This window comes from Larimichthys crocea, chromosome XI (assembly GCF_000972845.2).
Source record: "Larimichthys crocea isolate SSNF chromosome XI, L_crocea_2.0, whole genome shotgun sequence".
Lineage (NCBI taxonomy): Eukaryota > Metazoa > Chordata > Actinopteri > Sciaenidae > Larimichthys > Larimichthys crocea.
Window position 1 is genome coordinate 3,320,616 of NC_040021.1, and position 26,890 is coordinate 3,347,505.

The window sequence follows — 26,890 nt, forward strand, 5'->3', positions numbered from 1 at the left end:
TGTTTCAAGCGTGACTCAACTTGTTTCAGGAGTTTGCGAGAACATCTGAAGCACACCTTTAAAACATTAGCATGTTACCATTAGCATGCATTTAATTCTTAGTGGCTAATGTTAATTAGCATTAGCACGTTAACATTAGCATGTTAGCGCTGATGCGCTAACGCGCTAGCAATTAACATTAGCATGTTACTGCTGATGTGCTGACGCGCTAGCAATTAACATTAGCATGTTAACATTAGCATGTAACATTAGCATGTTAACACTGATGCACTACCAATTAACATTAACATGTTAGCATTAGCATGTTAACATTAGCAATTACCATGTTATCATTAGCATGTTAACGTTGATGCGCTAGCAGTTACCATTAGCATTAGCATTTTAACATTAGCATGTAGCATTAGCATGTTAGCGCTGATGCACTACCAATTAACATTAACATGTTAACATTAGCATGTTAACATTAGCATGTTAAGGTTGATGCGCTAGCAATTAACATTAGCATGTTAGCTTGTTAATATTAATATGTTAACATTAATATGTTAGCATTAATATGTTAGCGCTGATGCGCTAGCAATTAACATTAGCATGTTAGCATTAGCATGTTAGCGCTGATGCGCTAGCAATTAACATTAGCATGTATTTAATTCTTAATGGCTAATTATTATTAGCATGGTAGCATTAGCATGTTATCATTAGCATGTTAGCAATCAACATGTATTTAATTCCTAGTGGTTAATGTTAATTAGTACTAATTTTAGCATTGGTCACTAATGTTAGCAAATAGCATGTCTTTATAGCGCAGTGGTTCTTAACCTGGGTTCGATCGAACCCTAGGGGTTCGGTGAGTCGGTCTCAGGGGTTCGGTGGAGCCTCCGCCCTGGAATTTTTTATACCATTTGTTACAACATATCTTTGTGAGCAATCGTTTTCGAGGATGCTGGACATAAAAACTAAGAAAAGGAACAGACTTTGCTGTGAAAATGACATGAGACTGGCACTTGCCAAGGTGAAGCCACGCATATCTGAACTGGTCTCTCAAAGGCAACAGCAGAAGTCACACTGAGGTAAGTTGTTGTGAGTTCATGCACTGTGTTGGTTTTGTTATTTGAACAAGGTGATGTTAATGCATGGTTCATTTTGTGCATCAGTAAAAAGAAGGGTTCGGTGAATGAGCATCTGAAACTGGTGGGGTTCGGTACCTCCAACAAGGTTAAGAACCACTGTTATAGCGCTAACGCGCTAGCTGCTCTGCTATCTCTGTGTGTCATTTTAGACAGACAAGTTCCAATTACAGTAAGTGCCCAAACTGCTAAGATGGCCGCCGCTCGGCCCCTCCCCCCTCTCCTCCTTCAAGCAGGCTTGAGGTTGCCAAGCAACCAGGACCTAATCAGCAGCAGCTGATCTGCACCTGTTAAAATGTCAGTTAGAAATCCTGAGACTGAGAGAAAATGCTGAGACCTCCCGTCGAAGAGGAAGGATCTCTGACCAAACCGTATTTCCAATCATTGAACCAGCTTAACCTGAAGCATCCTGTGCCCTTCCTGAACATCTACATAGTCGTTTTGTGTCGATAAATGAAGAAATGTGCCCTTAGGAGCAAGAGAGAGAAACGTTACTTCTGCTTTCCTCCAGAAAATTTCCCACCTTTTTAACATGGGAGTCTATAAGGGTGTGGTATGTGTGGTGTGATACTTGTACTCGTACTTTGTGTATGTGCGACAAAAACTCTGGGAGGAGTAGCGAGCCAAAAAAACGAGCATAAGAATAATAAGCGTGGTGGATAACATATAGTGTGCGCCTTACACGCACACTCAATAAGCCCGAGAGGTTTTAAAGAGTGTGCTCTTTCAGGCACACTTAATAAGTGCGGTGGATAACATATAGTGGGCACCTTACACGCACACTCAATAAAGACGAGAATAAGCCCGAGAGGTTTTAAAGAGTGTGCTCTTTCAGGCACACTCAATAAGCGCGGTGAATAACATATAGTGTGCGCCTTACACGCACACTCAATAATAATTAATACAGTATCCAGTATATAGATACACATATAAATTATACTGTAGATAACAAACTATATAAATCAGTCCAGTGGTACTTGTAGATTTGGAGCAGGTTGATACAACAGAGCCAGTCAGAAGGTTTTGCTGCATTGAAAATAAATGTCAGTAATAAAAGTGAAACACCTTTTATTATTTAGGATTATTATTATTCAAATGTGGCTTGTTAAGTGTAATAACATTATGTGCGCCCTTGCTCATTGTGTCCTGCAGAGGGCAGTATTGTTTGTGGTGCGTCCTGGACGTGACGCTTCCCGCACTAATTCTGTTGTAGAAGAAGAGCGCTTTTTCCCGGCACTGTAACGATGTTGTGATAAACGGAACGGCAGCAATGGCCGCATATCTCCCGCCTAAATAAATACGCCAAGAGGCTAAAGTGATTCAAGTTCTCCGAGAGTTTTAATCTCCACTGCGAAGCTACTCCGCTTCACAGGTTATGGGCCCAGGAACGCAAGGCTAGAGCAACGAGCGAGGTAACAGAAGACCTGAACTGTTAGCCAGAAGCTACTAGCTGGGTTTAAGTGAAGACGGCGCCGAGAGTCTCCCGCGTGAGGACACAGAGATTCTACAAGCCGCACAACCCGAGTTCTGGAGATAAGTTGAACTTTGAAAAGAGTTAAAATGGCCGCAGTGGGAACGCCCCAGCAGATTATATTTGACGGAAAAGAAGAAAGGTATGATCTGTGGGAAACGAGATTCCTCAGTCGTTTACACATATTAAAGCTAAAAGATACTATTCTGCGAGTGCCCACGGGTGACGCTGCATTAGCTGCAGACCCAGAGAAGAACGCAGACTGCTATGCTCAATTAGTGAATGCACTCGATGATAAGAGCCTGTCTTTGATTAGACATGAAGCTGCAGAAGATGGAAGGAAAGCTCTCAAAATATTGAGGGAGCACTACTCTGGAAAGAGCAAGCCTAGAATTCTCAACCTGTACACATCCCTGACCACCATCCAAATGGCCGAAGATGAAACTGTGACTGATTACATTATAAGGTCTGAGAATATTATTTCAGCTCTTCGTGATGCAGGAGAGGATATGAGTGATGGGCTGCTTGTAGCCACTGTTTTGAATGGACTACCAGACTCATTCAGACCTTTAGCTGTCCATGTCACACAGAATGAGGATAATGTGACATTCACAGACTTTAAGAGAAGACTGAGAGTCTATGAAGAGTCTGAAAAAATGAGAGCGACTGGTTCTGCTGACAGTGTGATGAAGACTAGCTCAAAGCAAAGCAGACAAGGCACCAAAACACACAAAAAGGATGAGGATGCCACTCTGACGTGTTACAAGTGTGGACAAAAAGGACACATCAGAAGCAAGTGCAACCAAAAAGTGTGGTGCAATTACTGCAAGAGCAGTACTCACGCTGAGTCCCTATGCAGGAAAAAGGGGAAAACAGACGGAGCTGGGAAAGTTGCTGAAGAAAAAGAAGAGGACATTAACGACGAAGATCAATGTTTTATGACCAAGCATGCCAGCGATGAGAGGCCACCAGCCAAAGTAAAGAAAAAGGGGATCATGGTGGACGCCGGAGCGACATCACACATTGTGACTGACATCACCAGGTTCGAGAGCTTTGACAGCTCATTTCAACCCAATACCCATTCAATCGAGCTGGCAGATGGGACAAAGTACAGCGGGACAGCTCTACGCAGAGGAACAGCGCTGATCTACCTACTAGACACCGATGGACATCAGCACAGAGCCCAGCTGAAAGATGCACTGTATATGCCGACCTATCCACACGATATCTTTTCAGTGGCGAGAGGGACAAATCGTGGAGCTACAATCACTTTCAAAAAAGGGGACAGCCACATGATCACCAAGAGTGACCACAGGTTTGATTTCCATGAAAGTGGTAATCTGTTTTACCTGCCAACTGTTGAGAAAGAGGTCAATGTTGATAAATGTAATGTGTGCCACGACATGCAGACTTGGCATGAAATCCTTGGGCATTGCAATTACGAGGATATTCAAAAATTACTAAAGGTGGTAAGGGGCATGGAAATAAGAGGCAGTGCAGCCAGGCCAGTTCAGCTGTGTGAAATTTGTACAAAAGGGAAATTTGCACAGACAAGGAATAGAGAGCCAGACAGTAAGGCTACAGAGCCTTTACAACTAGTTCACACTGATCTAGCTGGTCCTATGAGAACCCCAAGCATAGAGGGTCACAAATATGCTATGTCTTTTACTGACGACTACTCAGGTGCTATAACAGTGTACTTCCTGAAATCCAAAAGTGATGCAACCCGTGCCACAGAGAGGTTCTTGGCAGATTCAGCACCTTATGGGAAAATTAAATGTCTAAGGTCAGACAATGGAAAAGAGTACACCAACAGGGAATTCAAAGCACTGTTAGTCAAAAACGGAATCAGGCACGAGACATCCGCACCTTATTCGCCTCACCAAAACGGCACGGCTGAGAGGGGGTGGCGAACGCTCTATGAGATGGGGAGATGTATGCTGTTAGACAGCAAATTACCAGACAAGTTGTGGAATTATGCTGTACAGACAGCGGCCTATGTAAGGAACCGGTGTTACAGTAAACGCACAAACAAAACACCGTATGAAATGTTAACAGGCAAGAAACCAAACATGTCAAAACTTCAAAAATTTGGGTCTATGTGTTTTGCCTACAACACACAAGAGAAAGGGAAGTTGGATCCCAGATGTGTGCAGGGTCTTTTCATTGGGTACGATAAGAATAGCCCAGCTTATCTTGTGTATTATGCGGACACAGAAAAGGTCCAAAAACACAGGCTGGTGAAATTCACAAACACAAATAAGTCAGGAAATGAAAAAGAAACACAGACACATGGATCCTACATTGAATGTCATGACAGGGAGTTATACCCCAAGACACTTGACACTGTGAAAAATGATGATGACAAAATGGGAAACGCATCAAGTCAAAGTGGTCAAGATGATATTTCTATGGTTGAAGGTGAACAGCTGAGCACTGAGTGTGTAACTAGGAAGAATCCAACTAGAACTAGAAGAAAACCAGTGCATTTACAGGACTATGAAACTGAAGACAAAGTAGACAAACTAGTAACATGTGTGGATTATTGTTATAGAGCTGTCTGTGACATGCCACAAAATTACCAGGATGCTATAAGGTCTCCCAACTCACAGCAATGGATAAAGGCAATGGATGATGAAATCCATTCACTTGAGAAGAACAACACATTTAAAATCACACAGTTGCCACCAGACAAAAAGGCAGTGGGGGGTAGGTGGGTGTATACCCTCAAAAGTGATACTGATGGGTCTGACAGATATAAGGCCAGATTTGTCGCAAAAGGCTACAGCCAAAAACAGGGTATTGACTATGAAGAAACCTTTTCACCTACAGCTGACATGACCACTGTTCGAATTGTCATGCAAAAAGCAGTGCAGGAAGGTTTAATTTTACATCAAATGGATGTGGAAACTGCATATCTACACGCACCCATAGACTGTGAGGTCTATTTGGAACAGCCTGAAGGTTACGAGATAGAGTCAAAATCAGGGGAAAAGTTAGTATGCAAATTACAGAAGTCACTGTACGGTCTTAAGCAGTCAGGTAGGAACTGGAATACTATGTTACATGTATATCTCACTGAAAATGGTTTCAAACAAAATCCGGCTGATAACTGTCTGTACATAAGAGAGAGAGAAAACGAAAAAGTGATTCTGATAGTATGGGTGGATGATCTGATTGTTGCTGCTAACACTGAAGAGGTTGTGAAAAGTGTCAAAATGATGCTTACTGAAAGATTTAAAATGAAAGACCTGGGGAAACTGAACAATTTTCTGGGGATAGATTTTAAACAGTCAGATGGTCAAGTCACAATGACACAAGAGAGATATATCAACAAAATCCTCTCTAGATTTGGGATGCAAGATTGTAAGCCCAGAGAAACCCCATGCGAGTCTAAGTTTGAATATACCGACAATGCTAAGAAATGGGAGGATACAAGGCTGTATAGAGAGGCAGTGGGAAGTTTGATTTATTTAGCCACGTGTACCCGACCAGACTTAAGTTTCGTGGTCAGCAAACTTTCCCAGCATTTCTCGGAACCAAGTGAAGAGCACTGGAACACTGTAAAGCATGTGTTCAGGTACCTAAAGGGTACAACAAACCGTGGATTGTGTTTTAAAAGGGATGACACAGACGCACTAGGCCTAATAGTCCATAGTGATGCTGACTGGGCAGCAGAGGTTACAGACCGACGCAGCATCACAGGCTACTGTGTCAGTCTTAGTCAGAAAAGCTCTCTCATATCATGGAAGAGCAGAAAACAACCGACAGTAGCACTATCTACATGTGAGGCAGAATATATGGCCTTAGCCACAGCCATACAGGAGTGTATGTATTTGCAACAACTTCTCAAATGTATTGATACATATCAATATGCTCAAACCAAGGTTTTTGATGATAACCAAGGGGCTATTGCATTAGCTAGGAACCCAGTGAACCGACAAAGGTGTAAACATATCGATATAAAGTATCATTTCATCCGTGAAGCTGTGAAAAGTGGGAGGATCTGTCTGGAGTATTGTCCTACTGATAACATGGTTGCAGATTTAATGACAAAACCAGCCACAAAGTTAAAACTCCAGAAGTTTGCACAATATTTGTTTGGCACTTAAAGTGCAAGAAGAATATGCAAATGTATTTTTGTTTACTTTTGTACTGAAGGCCAAGAGGGAGAATATTTTTGTTTATTTTCTACTATTGAGCTGTACCACAATAAGCTAAGTTCGAGTGGGGGTGTTAAGTGTAATAACATTATGTGCGCCCTTGCTCATTGTGTCCTGCAGAGGGCAGTATTGTTTGTGGTGCGTCCTGGACGTGACGCTTCCCGCACTAATTCTGTTGTAGAAGAAGAGCGCTTTTTCCCGGCACTGTAACGATGTTGTGATGAACGGAACGGCAGCAATGGCCGCATATCTCCCGCCTAAATAAATACGCCAAGAGGCTAAAGTGATTCAAGTTCTCCGAGAGTTTTAATCTCCACTGCGAAGCTACTCCGCTTCACATGGCTGAATATCTAAAATGATTTTGTATTTTCATGGCAGTGAGTAGAGTACAGTCTCACACAGTGTAGATTTTGGAACTGGGGAGAGGATCCAGTTAAAACTCAACCAGCATTTTTCACAATGCACCACACACTCAGCTCCTCCCTGTGAACATCACCATTTAGAAAAACTAAAAACAACTGAGCCCCACTCACTTCATAAACACCCAAGAGGATGAAAGTCCTCTCAGTCAGCTGGTCCTGGGACTTAGTAACTTAACGCTGTCAGGCATTCTAAACACGTCAGAACATCAGGACAACATTCAATTAGCACAAACAGTGAACCATCATCTCCCAGGACCTGAAGTGGGCAGTTCCTACACCTCCATCATTGAGTCCATGCTCACCTCCTCCATCACTACCTAGCACGCTACTGCCACTGCCAGGGCCGGTCCTAGCTATGGGCAATGTGGGCGGCCGCCCAGGGCGCATTCTCCGTGGGGGGCGCACGAACGCCCGAAAAAGCAAAAAACCTCTGTAATTTTCGATACCGCTCGGAGCGGCTTGTTGACAAGGCAGAGGGGGGCGCACGCATCCCGGGGCGCACGGCGCATCCAGGGGCGCACGGGCGGCTGTTAGGGCGCACGAGAAAATGTTCGCCTCGGGGGGGCAAGATCAAGGGCAGACTGCAGCGTGTCATTCGGTCAGCAGAGAAGGTGATTAGCTGCAATCTGCCATCTCTCCAGGACCTGCACGCCTCCAGGACTCTGAGGCGTGCAGGAAGGATTGTGGCTGACAGAGACTCTTTGAGTCACTCCCCTCTGGTAGGAGCCTGCGATCCATCAGGACCAAAACCTCACAGCACAGAAACAGTTTCTTTCCATCTGCTACTAGCCTTATCAACAAGGCCAACAGTTGTGCAATTCCTGCACTGCTTTTCATTTTACAACATATTGTATACATTAATATTGTTTAGTGGACAACATGCAGCAAAGGTTGGCATCTAACCCAGACTGTCGAGGTAAAGATTTGGCCTTGGTACTGGGCATCCTGAATCTTTAACCCCACTGTTGTTGTTAGTCTGTCCTAAACTACTTAAACCTTTGTGTTAGAGGAGCGACGGCTGTAGTCTTCCACCTTTACAGCTCCTAGAAACAGATCCAGGCCTCGCTCTGTTACCTCGGACAGAAGCTCCCCTCTGAGCCCCCATTGGACAGACTGTCTGCACTTACTGTTACCATGTTGTGATTTAATGACAATAGCAAACATAATCACAGAGGATCAAACGTAATCTCATGCAGTAAAGTTAAATAAAGCTTTGGTTCTCTTTGGTTAATCCTATAAACAGCATATCTGACAACAAATCAAGAATGAATATGGAGCACGGATAATAAACACTGGCTGTTATGTTAGAGGAGAACTTCACTCATTTTATTAGAAGCCTGAGAACTAACTCATCATCTCTGATTTAGACTACACATTTATAGAAAGTCTGTTGCAAACTGGATGTGTTGACTGTGTTTAGAGGTATTCTAATAGAGAGAGATGCTATAGTATTGCATTGTGGGAAATGTAGGCTCCACAGTCTTAGAGTTTGACTCATAGGGACTTAGAGTCAGGATAGCTAACTCTGCTGCACCAATTTTGTCTTTTAAATGCAAGTGGAAGTGCACCTTTAAAAGCCAGCGGTTCTATTTAGCTGATGTGGACCATAATGTAATGAACATTCTGTTTCACATGTTTTATTTATTATACATTTCATATTAACTAATAAGACTTAGTCATAATCCGAACATAATCTCCATGTAATATCTCTTTGACTTTGAAACTTTCATATAAACTTTTCATATAAATAATTTTTGTCTAATTTATTTATTTGATTCGATATTTTTGACACTTTTCCTGGCCTGGTGATTCCACAGGAACACGTAATGTTGACACTATCAGCAGGACCAAATTTAAAGGTCCAGTGTGTAGGATTTAGTGGTGAGCATCTTGTGGTAAAGTTGATGATTACAACCCCCCTCATTTCGTCATCTCCTCATCAGACTACTGTGGCTGCAAACTTTTTCAAGCTGTTATATTTGTCCGTTCTGGGTTACTGTAGAAATGGTTCAATATGACAGACTCTGTGGAAAAAAACAAAAAGATAAAGATTCTTATTTGCAGGTGATTTTACACTAATGAAAACAGAGTTTGTTTGTTTGTTTGGTAGTTAAACTGTGTGAGAATGTGCATTATAACTTACATGTCAAACAAGTACACTGTAAATCTAACTCAGAAGATCATAGCAGACCCACTGAACCCTCTGTGGTCTGAATATCCTTCTTTTACCTTCAGCGTGAAGACATAATGTACTCAGGATACAGATTAAACAGGACATCACATGTTTGTCTCACAGCATCCAGCTGATTAACCAGCTCTGATCACATGGTCTGAATGTGGCACTTATGAACATGTACCTGATGTTTTTATCAATTTCCAAAATGATGGTTTTCATGATGTTTATATTTTTTGTGTCACATTATGCGTTGTCACATGCTTGATTTTAACATTCTATATGTTCATAGTGCAAAGAAAACTCTAAATGTTTCATTCATTCAGGCCTGCACTCAGCAGTTAATGTTTATAGTGTATATGGACGGGCTATTAATGATAATTGGTAATGTGCATTTCGAATCTATTTTTAGTCTTCTTTGCAGATTATTCATGGCCATCACAATGATCCACCATCCTGATGCACCTGAATGAATACAAACGGATCAAATAATGCCAAATGTTTTCCTTTGTTCACCTCATCTAATTCTGATAATTCATCATTTATCGCATGATATAAGAGAGTCTGCACATCAGATGCTTCATTCTGATGACCTGCACAGCTGTCAGCTTCTACCTGTGCATGTGGAGGTGAAAGACGCGGGAATAAAAGTCGCTCAGCGTTCCACCAAAGCGCACGGAGAGCAAATCCGTGCCATCTGACGTGGAGGATTTGTAGGTTTATGCGAAATTGCTTCCCCCACTCCTCTGTGAGATTAAATACCGTGAAATCCATGTATAGATTCTCACTATGTTTGAGCGGGAAGCGTGTGCGGAATGGAATGCGCGTCCTGTGCGGGGAAAGTTGTGGCAGCAGACTGAAGTTTTGAGACTTTTGGAGAGGCGCTGGGACGCCGGACACCATGCATCCGGATGTGGTGCTGCTCATCTTTCTGCTTTGGATGGTCGTTGTGTCCGGGCAGCCGCGTCCGAAAGGTCAAATACTGCAGTCATACAGACACGTCAGGTCAGTTCATTATGATGGAAATGTAGGAGACGCTAGGCTCACATGGTGTAATGCGCCGTGCGTAAACACGCGTAAAGCTGAAAGCAACCATGTAACTTTTTATACTGTGAGATCTTAAATGTCATACTTTTATTTAAACAAGCAACATTTCCTCCATTACGGTTGTAACCATGGTTAAACACTTCAATAAAAACACAGTGCTTTGGAACCAAGAAAATACATCTTCATTCGAGAAGGTTCTTCAATGAGCTGACAGAGAAACAGCAGCTGGCTAAACAATCTCAGCTGTAATCCACTTACAGACTTGTTCAGGAACTTTCGATCATGGTCTTCCTCAACTGATTGAGTTGTCATAACATTAACATTTTAAATCTGCTGCTTCAACTCATACTTGGTTGACTTATATGCTATATATGCTTATCACTGTTAATCAATCACACAATGCAAATTGCCATTTGTTTTCTGTAAATCTATTCAATCTATGTGATGATGAAGATGGTGAAATATGGTTGAAAGCTAGAGTGAACATTGAGTTAAGACAAATTCAGTTTTTCTGAAATGATCTATGTTTGTTTCAGATCTCAGATTTGCCTTTTATCTCAGCATGGAGCTCAGTGATATAATAAGTGTAAGAAAGCAAATAATTTATAGTAGAATGGACTATTTATGAAATGTTTTAACAACTCAAAGCTTTACTACTACACTCTTCTACTGCCATGTAAGGTGCCAACAGCTCATCAGGAGTGATACAGCACTTCCTGTCAAAAGTGCTCACGATGAACTCACCCATACACTCACTTACACAAAGACGTCACAGTGTGTGAGTGTGCTATTTGGTGTTCAGTATCTTGTCCAGAGCACTTTAACTGGGAAGTAAGTAATCAAACTAGCGATCCTTATTAGACAACCTGAGTCACAGCCACCTGGTCCTAAAGCTTCTTTCTGCAAGTCATGTCTGGTCATATATCTGCAAATAAAGCCAAAATATATCAAACGTTTTCCCCAAAAGAATTTGAAAGTGCAAAAATGATCCAGTCTGCGTATCACCCAGCTTAGTTTGGTTAAGCTACAAGTTAGCTGAATTATTTCATATGTCATATTTACATACATAAGACATAATGTTGTCAGATATGGTACATATGTATAGAGATGGAGAGGGAGGTCGGGCATCAGTCAGCAGGGGTTATGGCAGGGTCAGCCTCTGGTGTTGTTGGATGAAGGGTTAATGTTTCAGAGTAGTTGGTGCTGAACTTCCTCTTGTATATTCCAGTTATAATTATTATAAAACATAAGTGAATATAAAAGATGAATGACTGCTGTTGTTTAGATCACAGTGTGCCACATAACCCAACAACTTCCAGTACAAGAGCACTGACAGCAGTACACCCAGTCTTGCTTACTGTAAGTTGGTGTCTTTTCTTAGCCGGGCTGATGTGGATTCAGGACAGAGCTGTCCTACATGCCTGATAATTAATGCTCTGTTTTTAGCTGACAGCAGCAAAATGTGACATGTGCATGTTTAGAAAATCACTTACTCTGATTACGTAACCTGTAATCTAAGCGTGTTAATGTGCTTTCTGAATTATTGCTATTGTGGCTTTGGGAAAGGTCAGCCGGGCAGAATGAAGGCCAGCAATTAAATATCATTTTTAGTAAAGCACAGGTGTAAAACGTGTTATACTGTCTGTCTGTCTGCGCTGCATCTGTTCAAACCTACAATTTTGAACTTGAGAAGTTTAGCTTAGCTGATATTAGAGCTTATAACTAGACATGTACTTCACTTGCCTCCAGAAACTAAAGCCACATCTTACTTCATGGAAAGTTTCATGTGCTGATGCAAGTTCTGCTGTGAGAAAATGACTAAAGGATCCAGGATATAATGAATTGTGTTACTGTCTCCTGTCACTGAATAATGACAACAGTGACTCAACCTAAAGCCTTTACACTTATTCCGTATACAGTGAGCTATGTTCTGCCACAGAAAAGCTCCTCTGGTGTACACAGAGTCTGATGACGATTTGCACCAGATTCATCATAAATTGCATGTTGTCATTAGCATCAATACATGATTTGAATGTGTGTTATGAGCTTATCTAATGAAACTGAACCTCTTACAGAACCTCTTAAACAGATAATTCCTCTTCAAATGAAATACTGAGTTTGTTATCAACAAAACATACCCTCATCCAGCTGGACTCAGATCACACAAGAGTTTATTTCCCAGGCTTCAAGCTGTGCTTTTATGTCTGAACACACTGGGTGTGTTTCTCAAACCTTTTTGTATTATTCACTGAAAGTCTCTATACATTTGTCTGATAAAAACAACAGATTTTATGACTGAAAAATGCCAAAATAAAAGACAAAATATGTGTCTATGATCGGGACAATACCAATGCCTTCCAAGACTTTTTAGTTTATAGTAAAGTCAACTAAAACTATGTAGTTAAGACTGTGGTCATGGGTAAAATAACTAACACTTGTTACTAACTACCACAGTTGACAAAGTCATGAATCCTTCCAGTGTTTTGCTGGAAATCAATGGCACCAGGTCAGGAGGGAAGAAAGTGTTCAGGAGTCTCTGATATCTTATGCTGTGATATTTATTGACCCTTGATCAAAGAGAAAGAGACATTCACACATATAATAAGGTATGCATATAAGTTGGTCTTTATCCTGCCTAACTCATCCTAGTGGTCAGACTTTAAACCTATACAGATGATGCCACAAATACTATATGCCCATAATTAGTCAAAGAGAATGTTTTTACCCATGTTAGTGTTCACCTTCAGCACATTCTCGTCTGGAGACACTCTTGTCTGTTCATGTTAATGGAACGTCAACAGTCTCTATATCTATTATGTCCAGGAGGCCAACATTCAGTTTCTTCGTCCCTGGTCACCAGGCAACTCTAAGAGAGGCTGGCACCTGCACTCCTTCAGCAATCCAAACAGCAGCGTCGCATTCCAAAGAGAGAGAGTCTTCTCTGATATGATTTAGTGCTGTAACTGTCTATGACATCAAGGCCCATGCATGAGCATGTGTAACCTAAGGATAGAACATTCCATAATATGCATTATATCATAATTTATTAAAATGACTCATTTGCTTTAGAGGGACAACTGTGTTGATTTGTACAGTCACATGAGGTCCATTGCAGAAAGACTTGGATTGTTTGAGTAAATGACTGATGCTGTTCTTCTGAACAGGACAGTATTGCAACAGGACATCTAGATGCCCTTTGTGGTGTATGAAATACTACACCTGATGAATCTGTGCAGTGGATTTCTTCTACACTTCTTGGTAACTAGCCAAACGTCTTGGGTTCTTAGTATGTTCTATACTGAACATTCACTGAACATGTTAACATCATACATATGTTAAAGCAGTCAGTATCCTCAAGTCAACTCATTTATAGGTTCAAAGGCCAGCAAAGCAGGCGGTGCGCTGCCAGCTCATCAGCTCTTTGACCTCTCTGTGGTCTATCCTCCCTCACATGTTTAATCACTTCTCAGTTCAACTGCATCCAGGCTGATGAGTTAAGGTAAAAGCACTGGCTAGATAGAAGAAGATAGAAGATAGAGGACTAACCTTCTCGTTCAAACGAGTTAACCTTTCCCAGTAATATGGCTCCAGAAATCTCCAACATCTGTCAGTTAGACTCACTGCAATGACAAGAGACAGTCACAACAGTCTCAGGCAGCCAAAACTACATTTGATTGCAATTTTGGGTGCTTTACAATGGTCAGTGGAGGTCAGAGGGTGATTTCAGTTGCTGATAACTTCCTGTGCACAGCATACTGTTGTGCACAGGAAGTTATCACATCGGACTCCAAAGTTTCAATCTTTATTCATTAGAATATGTTTGTTTTTCTATTTTCCAACATGTCCAACTTATCTTCAGTGTTGTTTAATCTTGTTATAATGTTTGAGTAACATCACTTAAAGTTTTTCCCCTTTCAGGTCGAAAAGAGAGATGCCTCCGACAAAAGGATCCAGTCGCAAGATTGGCAGGTATGTGTGTGTAAAATGGTTTTTGGTTCAATTAGAATGATAACTGAAGCAGGAGAATCCTATAGTGGAGATTAAAGGAGCCTCGCTGGACTTAGAGGTCCATGGTCAACATTTTAATCATACCATTGTTAGCGGTATGTAGTGAGGAGGATGGGCTGCTTCTGTGTATCTTACTAAGCTCATACTATAATCCATTCTCATCCTTAAGAATGAGGAAAAGATTATTCACTTATTCTACATAACCTCAATACAATGACATGCGACAATGGACAAAACCCTACCACTAGGACACTTACACTCTCAGTCACCTGAACACATTTACTGTACACTGACACTGAAACAAACATATTTGACGCACTGGAAGTCACCTCTGACACATGAAGGTAATCTGCGTGAATGTGGAAGTTATTCAGAGCACAAAAACTTAAATCTGAAATGTAATTATGACACATATTTGGGAAATGAACTTAAAAGTAAGTATCTCCAGTCATTCTAGCAGCTCTGTGTGGCTGTTTTTAGGCACAGCACTGCTTCAAGCTAAATGTTAAATGCATTCTAACACAAAACTGAGTGGACTCACCAAAACTGGACAGCAGAAGATTGTAATAATTGTAATCAAGACTGCTGCCTAAACAAGCTAAACGGACATTTCAGCTCAGTTCCCAAAGCTGCCATGCTCTTAATTCTGCATAATATCATTTCAACAGGTGAGTTGTATATAAACTCGCCCTCAGTACAGTTGTCATGAACGGGGAAATTAGTTATAGAGACCAAAACTGTTTCTTGTACCAGGCTGTAAACATGTTTATTTCTGCTGTGAAGTTGGACGTTTTAACATAGGGACTTGTGGAGACTGACTCACTTCTGGAGCCAGCCTCAAGTGGATGTTTGAGGAACTGCAGTTTTTGGCACTTTTGCATTGGGTTCACTTCCCAGCGAGAGAAGTTGCAGGTTGGGTCATACATAGAACTATAAAAATGTAGCTACATGTTACAGTGGCCACTGAGTGCATTTATCAGACATATAGCAATGTAAACTTTTAATTCAGTGCTTGACTTAGTTATGTCTTCATGTCATGTAATGACCTTTAGTTCAAACCTTTTTCAAGTGGAAATATGATTCTGGTTCCAGAAAATGATGTCCTATGCACCTGACACCCTGTTAGATTCCGGAGGTCCCCTAATTATAGACATATTGTTTCTATTGATTTATTTTGTGCATCACAACGAACCATAACTTTATTTCACACATTCAAAGATAAAAGGACCATAACACAGTAGATAAAAGAAACATAATACACACAAAAAACAGTAAATACATAGCAACACATATGCATCTGAAAAGACTGAAAGACAGAAATCAACTGAGTGTATCGACATACAGACTCGAGCTCCAGTGGTTTCACAGTCTGGATGAAAAGCTGACTGAGGTCAGCTCAGGATTGGTCAATGCCACAATAATTAATCCAGCACATGTATCTGTACATAACATATTGTAATAATGCAGAGCAGTTGGAGAGAGGTTGGCACACTTACATTTATAAAATTTGGCTGGCACTACACCATAATGGAAGTTTAAGGAGCATTCTCATAACATAGCACCTCAGAAACATGAAGTTTTCATGGGTCCTTGTATTCAGTTGGTCTGTCCTGGGAATAAAGTAAAAAATTTGGCAAATATTGGATCGATTGAGAGAAATGGCATAAAAGGTTTCATTCAGTAAACATTGATAGAACAAACTAGGTTCTCAGGAATGTAACCTCATCTAAGTGGATAATGTCAGGATAATAATAAAACTGCAGATTTTTTTTCTTTTCATGCTTTTTAGAGACCATAAACTTCACATGTATTGGTTCTGAAATAAACTCTTCAATTGTTGTTTCCCAAAACTCAGTCCCATACTCAAGAGGAGTCCAGACATAACTAAAGCCTGGGGTACAAAGACAGAGCATCTGCTGAGGATAAACGAGCATGACTTCACAATGAGGCCAGGATTTGGAGGTAAGAAAGTTAATCTTTCTCAACTAAACTGTGTCAGTCAGTCGTCATGCAGGCAGCCAGAAGACTGGTGTTTTAATTCAGTGTCCAGACGAGTCATTAGCCACATCAAGTGTTCTTTCAGAGTTTACACTAAACATCATCCAGTCTATACGGCATCTTCAGTGTGGGAGGTGGAGTGCCCAGCTCTGGATTGAAAAGATGCCATAACAGGGTAGATTATGTCTGAGCTATGTTGATGAATAATTACCAGGCAGCCACGGTCTGTGGCTTTAGGTTACAATAACTGCCATCCTAATCTGCCACATTAAGCTTGAATCTGTGTGAGGGCTCTTGAAAACCCTTTCTCCTTCAATGGCAGACTTTAGTTAGTCTTTATTGTCTTTGTTTCTTTTATTTACATTAGAAAATTTTAACAGGTTTAAGGTGCACAAAGTACTTCAAACAGCCCTCAAAAATCATATCCATACATCTTTTTGCATCTAAGTAAACAAGTGAGGGTGTTCTGAGGCATTTGCATGGCTGTTCTTTTTTAAACTCGGCTTGTTCGATCTTGTTCATCATGCATGTTGACACAGCATGCAGTTGAGATTTGGCAATTTGATTAAATAACTGATAACACCTTTCTTGTCGTAGATCTGCAGAGACATTTACATGTCTTATGTTTGCATCTTCATAGAAGTGTAAAATCATTGAGTAATGCTGCTCTAACCAACCCCCCACAAAGAAAATCGAACATCAAAACAGCAAATAAACCCAAATATTCAGGAGTTTATAGACTGAAGCTATGCTAAAATGTACATGAATGTTGGACTGTGTGTATTCATGAGGTGGTCAGAAACACTTTGATAGTCTGCTCAAGTGGTTTTGTGCAATTACTGCATGTATCTCTGTGGTGCTGCACTGAGGGATCTTGCTGCAACCACTAGGGGGCAGCACTGCTCAGGATTACAGCAGTCACTCAGCTGGCTCTGTGCCATTTTTTTTTTTTTTTTTATCTGCACCAAACTGCATTTATGGGGATTTGGATGAAAGAGAGCAGAAGTCATTGTTTGAAGGAAACGGATCGGCATAAAGAGGAGTCACAACCAAAAAAAAAAAAAAAAAAAAAAAAAAAAAAAAAAAAAAAAAAAAAAAAAAAAACTGCACATAATGTTCCAGAGGAGACACCTGGTCTACATCTGTACATCTGTATTAGCTGTATTTGAAGATAACAGTCATGTCAACACGACTGTAAAGTACAGGTTCATACATTGTTGTGCTACTGTATTCTTCTCTATGGCCAGTTGGAGCGGACGTTTAGGTTGAAAATTTGGTTGCTATTTCAACCTCAATACAATGACACACGACAATGGACAAAACCCTACCACTAGGACACTTACACTCTCAGTCACCTGAACACATTTACTGTACACTGACACTGAAACAAACATATTTGACGCACTGGAAGTCACCTCCGACACATGAAGGTAATCTGCGTGAATGTGGAAGTTATTTAAAGCACAAAAACTTCAATCTGAAATGTAATTATGATACACATTTGGGAAAAGTAAGTATCTCCAGTCATTCTAACACAAAACTGAGTGGACTCACCAAAACTGGACAGCAGAAGATTGTAATAATTGTAATCAAGACTGCTGCCTAAACATGCTAAACGAACATTTTCAGCTCAGTTCCCAAAGCTGCTATGCTCTGCATAATATAATCTGAACAGGTGAGTTGTATATAAATTCACCCTCAGTACAGTTGTCATGAACGGGGAAATTAGCTACAGAGACCAAAACTGTTTTTTGTACCAGGCTGTAAACATGTTTATTTCTGTTGTGAAGTTAGACATTTTAACATGGGGACTTATGGAGACTGACTCACTTCTGGAGCCAGCCTCAAGTGGATGTTTGAGAAACTGCAGTTTTTGGCACTTTCGCATTGGGTTCACTTCACAGCAAGTTGCAGGTTGGGTCATACATAGAACTAGAAAAATGTAGCTACATGTTACAGTGGCCACTGAGTGCAAAACTAAACTGCATGTTCATATGTTGTTGTGCTACTGTATATTCTTCTCTAGGGCCTGCAGTCCCAGTTGGAGTGGACGTTCAGGTTGAAAGTTTGGATGCTATTTCAGAGGTGGATATGGTATGTGTTGACCCAACTATACATAAGATCAATCATGTATATTGTGAGTTGAGATAGCACTGTAACAAACATGAATTCCCTTGTTTAAGGACTTTACTATCACCCTGTACCTGAGGCACTACTGGAAAGATGAACGTCTGTCGTTCAGAAGCAACAACAACCACAGCATGACCTTCGATAGCCGCCTGGTGAAGAAAATCTGGGTACCTGACATGTTTTTCGTCCACTCGAAGAAGTCTTTCACCCATGACACCACCACTGACAACGTCATGCTGCGAGTGTACCCGGATGGTAAAGTCCTCTACAGCCTGAGGTAAACCCTGCTGTCAGCAGAGCCCAACATGAGAAAGTTCAGTCAGGAAGTGTATAGAGGAAAAGTTTATCATTTGTTTTTAAAGAGTGACATGGAACTCTTACTACTGGAACTATTTCTTGGTGAAAACCTGTTTTAATCTAACCACTTTAAATGAATCAAATTACTTCATGATAACTATTTTTCAGTTTAAATTTAATTCCTTACACATATTTCCATCAGAATGTTTTTTTTTTAACAGTTTCAGGTTTGCCTGGTGTTCCTTTAATTCTATCTACTCATAACGTCCTCTACTTCTGCAGTGGTTTTAATGGTACCCAACTGGAGAATTATCTCCACCCGCTGTTCTTGATACCTCCAACTCCTAATATGTGCATAATGGTAGTCAGTGTCACAGTGAGTTTTCCAGATTTGATGTCATTGTGCCTGTACAGAGACCCATACTAAATCTTATGTTCACTGTATCTGTGCACAAATATGCTGAACAGAAGAATACACTCAAATCTCAAATAGACAAATAAGTGGGGTCAGTCATCATGGAGAAAGATAGTTGATTGTTGTCCTATCACCAATCTAACAAATAGCAAATACGTGGATCATCAGCAGAGCTGAATCAGGCTGAATCACAGCTCAGTACTTAAACATGACATCTGTAATAGCACCTACCTGTCAATCAAAGCGGCCACACTCATAATTCTGCATAACTTTAAGCCTTAATATAATCTGAACAGGTGAGTTGTATATAAATTCACCCTCAGTACAGTTGTCATGAACGGGGAAATTAGCTATAGAGACCAAAACTGTTTTTTGTACCAGGCTGTAAACATGTTTATTTCTGCTGTGAAGTTGGACATGGGGAACATGGGGACTTACGGAGACTGAAATGTTTTGTAGCCAGCCTCAAGTGGCCATGTGAGGAACTGCCGTTTTTGGCTTAATTTCCCAGCTGCTTGGGTGGAACATGTGGACATTCATGGGCTCAGTCTGGTAAAGCTGACTTTTGTTGACTGATCAGTGATCTGGTTACTAAAATCCTTTTCTCAGATGTCATAGTGTGCAGCTATACCTTTAAAATGGAAAGTGTTTATCACAACTGGACTTAAATTACTGGACCAGCCAGTTCAGGTGACAGGGGGCTGTAATTATTCCTGGTGTGAAAAATCACAGTCTGTGCTCCACATGAGATTAAAATCACTGGCCACTGCAGAATCACTTGGCCTCCAGTCCAAATATATCTTCAGGATCTGATTTGGTCTTCATTAAGAGGACTTTTTTTTACAGAAGACATTTTGACAGAAGGAAAAACAAAGGTAATAAATCAAGTCATGTCTTAATTCCTTTAGTTGGTTCAGGGTCCTGGTGTGCACTGTCACCTGTCATAGTTTACTGAAACTGTGGATTCACAATGTGCATTTTAATATATTCCACAGTTTTCATTAGAACTGCATATAAACAGAACATGTTAATAATCACTAGGGCAGTTTATAATGTGGGTGTTCAGGGATGTAATTACCGTTTGCCAGCCAGACAAAGTGGCACCAGCTGGCACAGTACAAGTTGTGTATTTAAGGGGATAATGCTCTGCCAATTATGACTGCTAATACTGCTGGGCAAGACATCGTATTTTTGGCAAGTGATAGGAGGCTCCGTGCCAAGATAGTTGATTTTGTAATCCACATTACAGAGCCTGGTGGAGATTAACAGCTGGCCATCTGCCTCATGTTGTGACCACTCGAGCATAGTACTGACTTCCTGACAAATGATGACATCAGCATCTACAAATGTGCATTCGCCAACATGCTGAAATGTCTGAATGTGCGACTGATAGATGCGTTACTGACATACAACATGAAACATAAAGTCAAACTGCTTGGAACTCAATGAGAGATGAACCTGATCTTGATGTGGACTCTGGTGCCTGGTGAATGTATGCATGAGGGAAGAGTACTTGATGGTAAATAGAACATCACATGACCTGGGTTAATCTGTGTGAGGTTTGCTGCTGGTTGGAGATTTTCCAGACTAAGGCAGATTGGCAGGCGAGGATGACAGTTTGTAGACCTTGTCTGCAGACCATGTGTGGCCTTCTCTCATCCTTGAGCTGGATTAGGTATTTTCATTTATCATCTGCTGGAAGACAAATCTCGCAGTGAATGGAGGGGTCATTCTCTGCTGAAGGTCAGACATGCCATGGGTTGATATGAAAAGTTGTTTATCACCAGATCAACACTACAAACATCTTAGCTAGTGTTATGAATGAGTCTCACATCCTCCGTGAGCCACTGTCTCTGCTTAACCTTCCATAAAAAACATTTAACTTCCTGTGATCCATCATGAAAACTGCACAGGATCCAGTTCCAGAACGCCATAGCTGACAATGTCAACCATCTGAGGCTCTTTTCATTGCTTGGTCTGTTAACTCAGCAGGTTTAAGTCACATATTTTACAGCTAGCTTGCTGCCAGCTATTTTCCAAATCAAACTGTAGCCTTTAAAACTGGTTTGCACATTCCAGGCAGCCACTATTTCCCATTTATTTCATCCTGGTACAGAAACCACCCTTCTGTTTTCACTGTTATCGCACTGGCAAAAGCCTTACAGGGCCAAGCCTGTACAAAGTATGTTAGTTTAGTACTGTAACTCCAGGTTCTACAAGTGTAAACTCAGAGCTGTAAGCTGCACTGGGTCTTTTAGGTAGCTGAAGAAAAAGCTTGTTGGGGTCCACATAGCATGTAAGCATGGATTCAGTGAACAGTTCCTTCAGCATGAAAATATTAGACTGACTGGTCCAGTAGTGTGCAAGATTAGCTGTGGACACACAGGCACACACACACACACACACACACACATGACCTGACTGAGATAAAAATTAAATAAATAAGACTTAACTGTGCATATTCCAAGAGTATAATCAAAATAATTATTTCCTATTTCATTGTTTTATTGCAGGGTGACAGTCACGGCCATGTGTAGCATGGACCTGAGCCGCTTTCCTCTCGACACTCAGACGTGCTCGTTGGAGATAGAGAGCTGTAAGTTTCTCTTTCAACTAACTGCATTCTGATAATTCCTCTGACTTCTGTAGAGTAGTACTGTCGTAGCTGCAGACGCAGTGCCATTCAGTCGCTAGTTGTGGAGGATGTTAGAGTTTTCACTGGTGATTATCATATTAATTATAATAGAATGAGTGCCACAAATGACTTAGTTTAAGCTCTTGTCTCTTCAGATGCGTATACAGATGATGACCTGATGCTGTACTGGAAGGAAGGGAACAGGTCATTAAACACAGACGAGAGAATTTCTCTCTCCCAGTTCCTCATACAGGAGTTCCACACCACCACAAGGCTGGCCTTCTACAGCAGCACAGGTACTGGCAGAAAGCACAGAGCTGTCTCATGATTCAGGCCTACACTAACTATACAACATCTGACTTCATCTCCTCTGCAGGCTGGTACAACCGTCTGTACATCAACTTCACTCTGCGCCGTCACATCTTCTTCTTCCTGCTGCAGACCTACTTCCCTGCCACTCTGATGGTCATGTTGTCTTGGGTGTCCTTCTGGATCGACCGCAGGGCCGTCCCTGCCAGAGTGCCATTGGGTGAGAGTGCCTGGTCATGGTTATCTAATTAATGCAATGGTTAGTTAGATAATCGATGACTTCTTTATTTGTGAAGTTTTTCCTCATCCAATTCAAGAGTATAAGGACAGCAGAGGGTGTTGTATGGCGTACAGCTTTTGAATCATATCATCATCATGCATACACAAAAATAATAATTCAGTTAAAGGTCCAGTGTGTCAGATTTATGGGGATCTATTGGCAGAATATGGAATATAAAATGTTACCTTAGAATGAGCGGGTCCTCTTCCATACAGTCCTGTATGTTGCATCACCATGTTTCGACAGTAGCCCAGAATAGACAAACTCATTATTGCTTCTAGAGAGTGCCCGTAGTGTTTAGGGTCCAACATAGGTTGACCTATACACTTGGCGGGTGAGGTAAGGAGTATTCAGTTGACTGAAATCTGCAGCCTCGCTGTTAGATGCCACTGAATCCTACATGGACCTTTAAATGATTCTATTCAAAATTTGAAAAATTAAAAAATGTGTTACATTACTGAGGTAAAAAATGCATCTGCTTCATTGTGATGTAATATTGGAAGTCTACAGTGCAGGGACGGCCCTTGTTTATCACTACAACTTGAACATGAGGCATGAGACTGGTTCACACTGCTCTGAACTTTTTGTCCTGCTTTAGGTATAACCACAGTGCTCACCATGTCCACCATCATTACCGGAGTCAACGCCTCCATGCCCCGGGTGTCATACATCAAAGCTGTGGACATTTACCTGTGGGTCAGTTTCGTCTTTGTCTTCCTGTCGGTGATAGAGTACGCTGCAGTCAACTACCTGTCCACTTTACAAGAACGCAAGGAGAGGAAACTCAGAGACGGGGTTAGTACCAGTCTCCCAGCTTCATGCTCATAGCACATTTAGAAGCACTATATATTTTAAAGATATTTTTTTGGCCTTTTCAAGCTTTATTTTCGATAGAAACAGCTGAAGAGTGACAGGAATGTGGGGAGAGAGAGACAGGGAATGACATGCGGGAAAGAGCCACAGGTCTGATTCAAACCCTGGGCTGCCACAGCAAGGACTGAGCCTTCGTACATGGGGCGGCTGCTCTCGAGCTAAACGCCACCCCAGAAGCACTATATATTTCAGACCAGGACAGAGGCACAGTCCTCAGGATAGTAATGTTGGGTGGTTGGTTTGTTTAGACAGTTGGTCATCCCCTCTGGTCTAGACAGAAAACTCTCAAAAACAAATATTGTTTGGATTGTTGTGACAGTCATACAGTTATTACAGATAGATCATAATGTTGTTGATGACTTTTTACTATCAAATTTTTAATTGGATTGAATTTTATGAATACATACCATACACATAAGATAAGAAAGCCTGGCCACCCTTGTGACTCAACTGGTAAAGTGGGCTCCCCATGTACAAAAGGCTGTAGACATACACACAGCTGTAGTTTGTGTTTAGCGCTCATTAGCAAATGTTAGCATGTTAGCAACTGCAGTGGTAAATATGGTAAACATTAGCCTGTTGTGAACATGTTAGCATTCTGATGTTAGCATTTAGCCTAAAGCACTGCTGTGCGTCACTACAGCCTCACAGAGCTGCTAGCATGACTTTTCGTTCATAGTTTTAGCTAAATATTTGCTACTGTTTGTAAAATTAAACAGTTGTTGAGACACAAATCAGAATTTGAAATGAAATGACAGTAAAGTTCATTTGTCAAATTGAATATTTGTGTTATTGGCTATTAGCTCTCCTAAAATTAAAAATCTCAAGTATTTATTGTCTTATTCCAAATCTGTTTTTCTGTTAAACAAGATTAACAAAATGTAAAAAATCTGGCACGTGGTAGTCTTCTAAAGTAAAAAGATGAACAAGTTGTGGACATGTAGTGCTTTTTTAAAGCCATTAAGTTTGACCTTTAATCTCTTGCTGTGTAGCTGCTGTGTACCTGTGGCATGACCCATCCTGGCATGATGTCAGCCAGCTACAGTGAGGTGGATGCCAACACGACAGGAAACTACGGCATGCCCGAAGTGAACGGCATTAAACGAGAGAGGATGCTGGTGCAGCTGGCGATGGAGAGCGACCAGGTCACCGGTCATGTTGGCTCCAGTGCTTATGCCAACATCTGGATTGACACACATGCCATAGATAAGTACTCCAGGGTTGTCTTTCCTGGATCTTACATCCTCTTCAACATCATCTACTGGTCTATCTACTCCTAACACAGATGGGACTCAAACAGACCTGTGGGTAACACAAGTCTCGACACTTGTAGCAGACAGTAAAGTCACTTTTCAAAGTGGTTAGCAGATGTTGCAGTAGAGTGAAGACATGTGCACTACACTTGCAGATTCAAGCTTTTGTGTCTTCAATCTGAAAGAAAATAGAACATGAAGTACATCAGTGCTCAACACATCTGCTTCACCTCAGATGGGTCTCAACAGAACCTCAGAGAACCTGGGAACAACAGGACATCAGAGGGAAAACCAGAAAACATTTCTCCATAAAATATGATCCAGTTTCACCAAAATCAAATAGTTGGAGGTGTGTGACTTAGTGCTATAAAGCGTTACGTACTTCTCACAGGTGATCGCACCCAGAGCACAAAGTTACATATGATGTATGATTGACAGAGACACCATTCACCTGATTAGAAGTCAGTGTATCATCAACATTATTTATTGGACGTTAGTTTATGAGATAAAAGTTGTACAATGTCACTTTAAACAGACGCAGATGCTGAATTGACAGGCGAAATGTCAAACTTGAAAGCATTAAACATAAATACGATGACATCCTGCTGAAGACATTTATCACTATATATTGGGTTTTTACACAAGTCTTCACATCTGGATTGTGCTCCTGATATACCAAACATTGTTTTTTTTCTATCAATTATTGTGTTAAAGTTAAGTCATTAACAGACACAGAAATCTTAAACGTCATTGTTTAATCATCTGACCTGCTCACTGATATGTTTGAACTTCTCAGAAGGAACTGAGCTTTCTTCTACTGTCACAACTCTTCACACAACTTATCTTCAAAGCGCCATTTTAAAAGGTCCAGTGTGTCCAATTTAGGGGGATCTCTTTACTGAATATAACATTTATAACTTTGATTTTAGTGTAAACACTTAAAAATATGTGTTCTACAGTAGCCCATAATGGACAAACTGAACACTGGCTCTAGACCAGGCACTTTCAAGTATTTAGTGGTCACCATAGTAATGTTAGAAAGTAGAGGAGGGAGAGAGAGAGAGAGTCCCCCAGCAGTGTAGTCCTATAGCAGCATAACTAAGGGATGACCTGAGCCAGTCCTAACTATAAGCTCTATCAAAAAGGAAAGTCTTAAGTCTACTCTTAAAAGTGTTGACCCTGTCTGCCTCCTGAACCCAGAATGGTAGTTTGTTCCACAGAAGAGGAGCCTGATAGCTGAAAGCTCTGGCTCCCAATCTACTTTTGGAGACTATAGGAACCACAAGGAACCCAGCGTCCTGAGAGCGCAGTGTTCTAGAGGGGTAGTAAGGTATTATGAGCTCTTTTAGATATGATGGTGCCTGACCATAAAGAGCTTTGTATGTAAGGAGTATTATGGTTACACAAGGTCACATGTGGGTAAAGACATTCACTTTGACTAATTCTGGGCGTGTAGTATGTGTGGTGTTATCTTTGGGTTTAAAGTCGATCCACCAGGATGAGTTGGGCAGAATGTGAGACCGACTCAGGCACTTCTGATGAACTTTGAGAGTGTCTCTAATTCTCCTTGGCCAAGCATCAATAAATAATACAGCATAAGACATCAAAGGCTCCTGAACACTTTCTGAACTCCTGACCTCACCATTGACCTTTGACTTCAGCAATTTCTCCCAAACAAGGAGGATAATTTCTATTCTAGATTTAATAGGTAGCCAATGCAAGGAAGCCAAAATGGGAGATGTGATCTCTGATCTTGGTTCCTCTCAGAACACGTGCAGCAGCATTCTGAATTAGCTGCAAAGTCCTAAGAGACTTATTGGAGCAGCCTGATGACAAAGAGTTACAATAGTCCAGCCTAGAGGTAACAAATGCGTGGACTAGTTTTTCTGCATCCGGTTGAGAGACAATGCGTCTGATTTTAGCGATGTTATGTAAGTGAAAGAATGCAGTCCTCGAATTTTGTTTTATGTGGACGTTAAAGGACAAATCCTGATCAAAAACAACTCCAAGATTCTTTACAGTGGAGCTGGAGGCCAGGGTGAGCCCATCTAAAGTAACTAAGTCTCTAGAAAGAGAGTTTCTGAGGTGTTTGGGTCCAATTACAAGAACTTCAGTTTTGTCTGAATTTAATATCAAAAAATTGTAGGTCATCCAACTTTTCATATCCTTAAGGCATGTTTGGAGTTTAGTTAACTGATTGGTTTCATCAGGCTTGATAGATAAATATAATTGGGTGTCATTGGCATAACAATGAAAATGGAGTGATTCCAAATAATGTTCCCTAAAAGTTAT

At 41.0% G+C, this 26,890-nt stretch overlaps 1 protein-coding gene across 3 annotated transcripts; it reads left to right on the forward strand.

The window, feature by feature from the left end:
* The first annotated feature begins 1,037 nt into the window (after nt 1-1,037).
* Nucleotides 1,038-24,916, forward strand: LOC104938677 (gamma-aminobutyric acid receptor subunit rho-1). Of its 3 annotated transcripts, none has more exons than XM_019278001.2 (10): nt 1,038-1,067; nt 14,319-14,369; nt 16,264-16,370; nt 18,433-18,500; nt 18,590-18,813; nt 21,762-21,844; nt 22,039-22,179; nt 22,260-22,412; nt 23,071-23,267; nt 24,338-24,916. In XM_019278001.2, exons 2-10 carry the CDS (start codon nt 14,332-14,334, stop codon nt 24,623-24,625), a joined length of 1,299 nt encoding a protein of 432 aa, XP_019133546.1. In that variant the 5' UTR covers nt 1,038-1,067; nt 14,319-14,331; the 3' UTR covers nt 24,626-24,916. The 3 variants fall into 3 exon arrangements, with proteins under 3 accessions (XP_019133546.1, XP_027139634.1, XP_027139635.1); XM_027283833.1 differs by lacking the exon at nt 1,038-1,067 and adding an exon at nt 10,188-10,358; XM_027283834.1 differs by lacking the exon at nt 1,038-1,067 and adding an exon at nt 13,633-13,658.
* The last annotated feature ends 1,974 nt before the right edge of the window (nt 24,917-26,890 follow it).

Bases quoted from the DNA above. Each gene is read 5' to 3' on its own strand.
- LOC104938677 (XM_027283833.1), top strand. From the start codon at position 10,255: ATGCATCCGGATGTGGTGCTGCTCATCTTTCTGCTTTGGATGGTCGTT. The intron at 14,370-16,263 runs GTATGTGTGTGT...CCCAAAACTCAG, and splicing joins TCCAGTCGCAAGATTGGCAG to TCCCATACTCAAGAGGAGTC. The intron at 18,501-18,589 runs GTATGTGTTGAC...CCCTTGTTTAAG, and splicing joins CTATTTCAGAGGTGGATATG to GACTTTACTATCACCCTGTA.